The 7,500-nt window shown below is 44.4% G+C and overlaps 1 protein-coding gene across 1 annotated transcript in view; it reads right to left on the bottom strand.

Moving 5' to 3' along the window:
• Positions 1-1,058: 1,058 nt before the first annotated feature.
• The window catches only part of LOC106600771 (lipopolysaccharide-induced tumor necrosis factor-alpha factor homolog), a 21,021-nt gene continuing 14,579 nt past the window's right edge, over positions 1,059-7,500 (bottom strand). Inside the window, exon 6 of the mRNA XM_045712534.1 lies at positions 1,059-1,671. Coding sequence (XP_045568490.1) covers positions 1,665-1,671 — 7 coding nt within the window. The 3' untranslated portion in view covers positions 1,059-1,664. The remainder of the gene's footprint in view (positions 1,672-7,500) is intronic.

The following is a 7,500-nucleotide window of genomic DNA, read 5'->3' on the forward strand; positions in this document are numbered from 1 at the left end:
GCATCCGCCAACTCCTGGACAGTCTGTGGTGCAACGTGGCGTTGGTGGATGGAGCGAGACATGATGTCCCAGATGTGCTCAATTGGATTCAGGTCTGGGGAACGGGCGGGCCAGTCCATAGCATCAATGCCTTCCTCTTGCAGGAACTGCTGACACACTCCAGCCACATGAGGTCTAGCATTGTCTTGCATTAGGAGGAACCCAGGGCCAACCGCACCAGCATATGGTCTCACAAGGGGTCTGAGGATCTCATCTCGGTACCTAATGGCAGTCAGGCTACCTCTGGCGAGCACATGGAGGGCTGTGTGGCCCCCCAAAGAAATGCCACCCCACACCATGACTGACCCACCACCAAACCGGTCATGCTGGAGGATGTTGCAGGCAGCAGAACGTTCTCCACGGCGTCTCCAGACTCTGTCACGTCTGTCACGTGCTCAGTGTGAACCTGCTTTCATCTGTGAAGAGCACAGGGCGCCAGTGGCGAATTTGCCAATCTTGGTGTTCTCTGGCAAATGCCAAACGTCCTGCACGGTGTTGGGCTGTAAGCACAACCTCCACCTGTGGACGTCGGGCCCTCATACCCCCCTCATTGAGTCTGTTTCTGACCGTTTGAGCAGACACATTCACATTTGTGGCCTGCTGGAGGTAATTTTGCAGGGCTCTGGCAGTGCTCCTCCTGCTCCTCCTTGCACAAAGGCGGAGGTAGCGGTCCTGCTGCTGGGTTGTTGGCCTCCTCCACATCTCCTGATGTACTGGCTTGTCTCCTGGTAGCGCCTCCATGCTCTGGACACTACACTGACAGACACAGCAAACCTTCTTGAAACAGCTCGCATTGATGTGCCATCCTGGATGAGCTGCACTACCTGAGCCACTTGTGTGGGTTGTAGACTCCGTCTCATGCTACCACTAGATTGAAAGCACCGCCAGCATTCAAAAGTGACCAAAACATCAGCCAGGAAGCATAGGAACTGAGAAGTGGTCTGTGGTCCCCACCTGCAGAACCACTCCTTTATTGGGGGTGTCTTGCTAATTGCCTATAATTTCCACCTGTTGTCTATTCCATTTGCACAACAGCATGTGAAATTTATTGTCAATCAGTGTTGCTTCCTAAGTGGACAGTTTGATTTCACAGAAGTGTGATTGACTTGGAGTTACATTGTGTTGTTTAAGTGTTCCCTTTATTTTTTTGAGCAGTGTATAACATCCATTATAATTCATACACTATTTAATAAACGATACAGTTAATACCGTATGCAATATAATAAATGATATAGTTAATATAATATAATATAATTAATACAGTGTAAATTAACGTTGTTAAATCAGGCTGAGGTTCGACCCAACAGCCATGTTCTCAATCTAATCCCTGACCTCTGAACCCTAACCTCTGTAATCTCTCTATCCCCCTGACTGTAACGGCCGTCGTCAGGGCGTTACACTGACCTCTGAACCCTAACCTCTGTAATCTCTCTATCCCCCTAACCCAGTCTACACCAGTCCAGTGGTTTAATAAGAGAGAGAGAAGCACTCTGACTAGGGATTGTGACGTCACCGGTCCTTCTCTTCCTGTAGCGATGATGTCACGTCCTGTAGAGATGACGTCACTTCCTGTAGAGATGACGTCACGTCCTGTAGTGATGATATCAGGCCGTGTAGTGATGATGTCACATCCTGTAGTGATGATAAAGCAATGAAAACAAGCAAGCATCCCAGAAAAGTTCTAAAAATAGCCCACGATAACTTCTATGGGCTAACGTCCCAGTATTTTCACGGCCGGATGAAAAACGTACCCAATGTAAGCAGGTTACTACTCTGGCCCAGAAACTAGAATATGCATGTTATTAGTAGATTTGGATAGAAAACACTCCGAAGTTTCTAAAACTGTTTGAATGGTCTCTGTGAGTATAACGGAACTCATATGGCAGGCAAAAACCTGAGAAAAATCCAAGCAGGAAGTGGAAAGTCTGAGAATTGTAGTTCTTCTTTTGATTCTAGGAGTGCCATCTGATGAAGATCGTCAAAGGTTAGTGCTTCATTTAGCTGTGTTTTCGGGTTTTATTGACACATGTCCTTGCTTGGAAAATGGCTGTGTGATTATTTTTGTCTATGTACTCTCTTAACCTCTATGGGCTAGGTGGGATGCTTGTGTCCCACCTACTCAACAGCCAGTGTAATCCCGTGGCGCGTTATTCAAATACCTCAAAAATGCAAAAACGTCAATTTTTCAAACATCTGACTATTTTACACTATTTTAAAGACAAGACTCTCGTTAATCTAACCACACTGTCTGATTTCAAAAAGGCTTTACAACGAAAGCAAAACATTAGATTATGTCAGCAGAGTACCCAGCCAGAAATAATCAGACACCCATTTTTCAAGCTAGCATATAATGTCACATAAACCCAAACCACAGCTAAATGCAGCACTAACCTTTGATGATCTTCATCAGATGACAACCCTAGGACATTATGTTATACAATACATGCATGTTTTGTTCAATCAAGTTCATATTTATATCAAAAACCAGCTTTTTACATTAGCATGTGACTAGCATGTGACTAGCATTCCCACCGAACACTGCCGGTGAATTTACTAAATTACTCACGATAAACGTTCACAAAAAACATAACAATTATTTTAAGAATTATAGATACAGAACTCCTCTATGCACTCGATATGTCCGATTTTAAAATAGCTTTTTGGTGAAAGCACATTTTGCAATATTCTCAGTAGATAGCCCGGCTAGCTATTTAGACACCCAGCAAGTTTAGCACTCACCAAAGTCAGATTTACTATAAGAAAAATGTTATTACCTTTGCTGTTCTTCGTCAGAATGCACTCCCAGGACTTCTACTTCAATATCAAATGTTGGTTTGGTCCCAAATAATCCATTGTTATATCCAAATAGCGGCGTTTTGTTCGTGCGTTCAAGACACTATCCGAAAGGGTAAATAAGGGTGACGAGCATTGCGCATTTCGTGACCAAAAAATTCTAAATATTCCATTATCGTACTTCGAAGCATGTCAACCGCTGTTTAAAATCAATTTTTATGCCATTTTTCTCGTAAAAAAGCGATAATATTCCGACCGGGAATCTGCGTTTAGGTAAACAGATGAAAGAAAATAAAGCATGGGGTCGACTCGGGCACGCGCCTAAGCCCATAGTACTCTGATCGGCCACTTGCCAAACGCGATAATGTGTTTCAGCCAGAGGCTGCCTCGATATCATTCCGCTTTTTCCCGGGCTCTGAGAGCCTATGGGAGCCGTAGGAAGTGTCACGTTATAGCAAAGATCCTCAGTCTTCAATAAAAAGAGCCAAGATGAACAACAACTTGTCAGACAGGCCACTTCCTGCATGGAATCTTCTCAGGTTTTGGCCTGCCATATGAGTTCTGTTATACTCACAGACACCATTCAAACAGTTTTAGAAACTTTAGGGTGTTTTCTATCCAAAGCCAATAATTATATGCATATTCTATTTACTGGGCAGGAGTAGTAACCAGATTAAATCGGGTACGTTTTTTATCCGGCCGCGTCAATACTGCCCCCTAGCCCTAACAGGTTAACATAATCTAATGTTTTGCTTTCGCTGTAAAGCCTTTTTGAAATCGGACAATGTGGTTACATCAAGGAGAAGTGTATCTTTAAAATGGTGTAAAATAGTTGTATGTTTGAGAAAGTTGAATTATGACATTTTGTTGTTTTTGATTTTAAAGATTTAAAGATTTTTTCAATGGAAAGATTAGCAAACTTCGGTATGACATGCCAGCAACAAACGCTGACACTACACATCCAAGTATATCTGACCTAATTATGAAAAACAAGCATTGTAATTTTGAATTCTGTAAAGTGAGTGTGGAAGAGGAGATAAAATGATTGTTATCAACAATGACAAGCCACCGGGGTCTGACAACCTGGATGGAAAATTACTGAGGATAATAGCAGACGATATTGCCACTCCTATTTGCCACAACTTCAATGTAACTAGACAGTGTGTTGCCCTCAGGCCTGGAGGGAAGCTAAAGTCATTCCTGCTACCTGAGAATAGTAAAGCCCCCTTTACTGGCTCAAAAACACCGACCAATCAGCTTGTTATCAACCCTATGTGAATTGATTGCCCCTCCCCCATCTATCTTCAGAACTCGTGCTGTTAGGTGACCTAAACTGGGATATGCTTAACACCCCGGCCATCCTACAATCTAAGCTTGATGCCCTCCATCTCACACAAATTATCAACGAACCCACTAGGTACAACCCTAAATCCGTAAACATGGGCACCCTCATAGATATTATCCTGACCAACTTGCCCTCTAAATACACCTCTTCTGTTTTCAATCAGGATCTCAGCGATCACTGCCTCATTGCCTGCGTCTGTAATGGGTCTGCGGTCAAACGACCACCCCTCATCACTGTCAAACGCTCCCTAAAACACTTCAGCGAGCAGGCCTTTCTAATCGACCTGGCCCGGGGTATCCTGGAAGGATATTGACCTCATTCCGTCAGTAGAAGATGCCTGGTTATTCTTTAAACGAGCTTAAAATGATTTTTATTTTTATTTCACCTTTATTTAACCAGGTAGGCTAGTTGAGAACATTTACAACTGCGACCTGGCCAAGATAAAGCAAAGCAATGCGACACAAACAGCAACACAGAGTTACACATGGAATAAACAAGCGTTCAGTCAATAACACAATAGAAAAAATGTCAAGTCTATATACGGTGTGTGCAAATGGCGTGAGGTAAGGCAATAAATAGGCCATAGTAGCGGAGTTATTACAATTTAGCAGATTAACACTGGAGTGATAGATGAGCAGATGATGATGTGCAAGTAGAAATACTGGTGTGCAAAAGAGCAGAAAGTAAATAAAAACAATATGGGAATGAGGTAGGTAGATTGGGTGGGCTATTTACAGATGGCCTATGTACAGCTGCAGCGATCGGTTAGCTGCTCAGATAGCTGATGTTTAAAGCTAGTGAGGGAGATATGAGTCTCCAGCTTCAGCGATTTTTGCAATTCGTTCCAGTCATTGGCAGCAGAGAACCGGAAGGAAAGGCGGCCAAAGGAGGTGTTGTCTTTGGGGTTGACCAGTGAGATATACCTGCTGGAGCGCATGCTACAGGTACGGGTGGGTGTTGTTATCATGACCAGTGAGCTGAGATAAGGTGGAGCTTTACCTAGCATAGACTTGTAGATGACCTGGAGACAGTGGGTCTGGCGACGAATATGTAGCGAGGGCCAGCCGACGAGAGCATACAGGTCGCAATGGTGGGTGGTATATGGGGCTTTGGTGACAAAACAGATGGCACTGTGATAGACTGCATCCAGTTTGCTGAGAAGAGTATTGGAAGCTATTTTGTAAATGACATCGCCGAAGTCGAGGATCGGTAGGATAGTCAGTTTTACGAGGGTATGTTCGGCGCCGTAAGTGAAGGAGGCTTTGTTGCGAAATAGGAAGCCGATTCTAGATTTAATTTTGGATTAGAGATGTTTAATATGAGTCTGGAAGGAGAGTTTACAGTCTAACCAGATACCTAGGTATTTATAGTTGTCCACGTATTCTATGTCAGAACTGTCCAGAGTAGTGATGCTAGTCAGGTGGGCGGGTAGCGATCGGTTGAAGAGCATGCATTTGGTTTTACCAGCGTTTAAGATCAGTTGGAGGCCACGGAAGGAGTGTTGTATGGCATTGAAGCTCGTTTGGAGGTTAGTTAACACAGTGTCCAAAGAAGGGCCAGATGTATACCGAATGGTGTCGTCTGCGTAGAAGTGGATCAGGGAATCACCCGCAGCAAGAGCGACATCGTTGATATATACAGAGAAAAAGTCAGCCCGAGAATTGAACCCTGTGGTACCCCCATAGAGACTGACAGAGGTCCGGACAACAGGCCCTCCGATTTGACACACTGAACTCTATCTGAGAAGTAGTTGGTGAACCAGGCGAGGCAATCATTTGAGAAACCAAGGCTGTTGAGTCTGCCGATAAGAATGTGGTGATTGACAGAGTCGAAAGCCTTGGCCAGGTCGATGAAGACGTCTGCACGGTACTGTCTTTCATCGATGTCGGTTATGATATCGTTTAGTACCTTGAGCGTTCCTGACTTCCCTGAAAAGTTGCATATCGCAGGGGCTATTCGATGCTAATGCAGAATGCCACAGGATGTTTTTGTGCTGGTCGAGGGCAGTCAAGTCTGGAGTGAACCAAGGGCTATATCTGTTCTTAGTTCTGCATTTTTTGAAAGGGGCATGCTTATTTAATTAACATGTTGAGGAAATTAATTAATTAAAATGAGGTCAATATCCTTCCAGGATACCCGGGCCAGGTTGATTAGAAAGGCCTGCTTGCTGAAGTGTTTTAGGGAGCGTTTGACAGTGATGAGCATGCCCCATTCAAATTTAGAACCAGGAACAGATATAGCCCTTGGTTCACTCCAGACCTGACTGCCCTCGACCAGCACAAAAACATCCTGTGGCGTTCTGCATTAGTATCGAATAGTCCCTGCGATATGCAACTTTTCAGGGAAGTTAGGAACCAATATACCCTGGTCAACAGCCTTGACCCCCCCACAGCAACTTGCCCAAGCCTCCCCAGCTTCTGGCTCAGAACAGGGCAGCACGGCTGGCCCTTAGATGTACACAGAGAGCTAACATTAATATTGTCGGGGCTGGTTCAAAGTGGAGGTTGACTTCATCACTACTTGTATTTGTGAGAGGTATTGACATGTTGAATGTACTGGTGTGTCTGTCTAAACTACTGGCACACAGCTCAGACACCCATCCATACCCCACAAGACATGCCACCAGAAGTCTATTTAAACTGACTGGCACACAGCTCAGACACCCATGTATACCCCACAAGACATGCCACCAGAGGTCTATTTAAACTGACTGGCACACAGCTCAGACACCCATGTATACCCCACAAGACATGCCACCAGAGGTCTATTTAAACAGACTGGCACACAGCTCAGACACCCATACATACCCCACAAGACATGCCACCAGAGGTCTCTTCACAGTCCCCAAGTCCAGAACAGACGATGGGAGGCGCCACAGTACTACATAGAGCCATGACTACATGGAACTCTATTCCACATCAAGTAACTGATGCAGCAGTAGAATCAGATTTAAAAAACAGATAAAATACACCTTATGGAACAACGAGGACTGTGAAGAGACACAAACATAGGCACAGACACATGCACACACACACACACACACACACACACACACACACACACACACACACACACACACACACACACACACACACACACACACACACACATACACATGCATAAACACACAAGATGACATGTGCACTATACAAACACGTACACATGGATTTTGTGTTGTAGATACAGTACATGGTAGTGGAGAAGGGGCTTTAGGGCACACACCTAGTTTGTTACGAAATCTGATATCTGAATAATATTGTCATGTTTTTAAAATGTTATAACTGATTTAATTTTGCTGGACTCCAGGAAGAGTAGCTCCTGCC

This window comes from Salmo salar, chromosome ssa02, assembly GCF_905237065.1.
Source record: "Salmo salar chromosome ssa02, Ssal_v3.1, whole genome shotgun sequence".
In the NCBI taxonomy this organism is placed as follows: domain Eukaryota; kingdom Metazoa; phylum Chordata; class Actinopteri; order Salmoniformes; family Salmonidae; genus Salmo; species Salmo salar.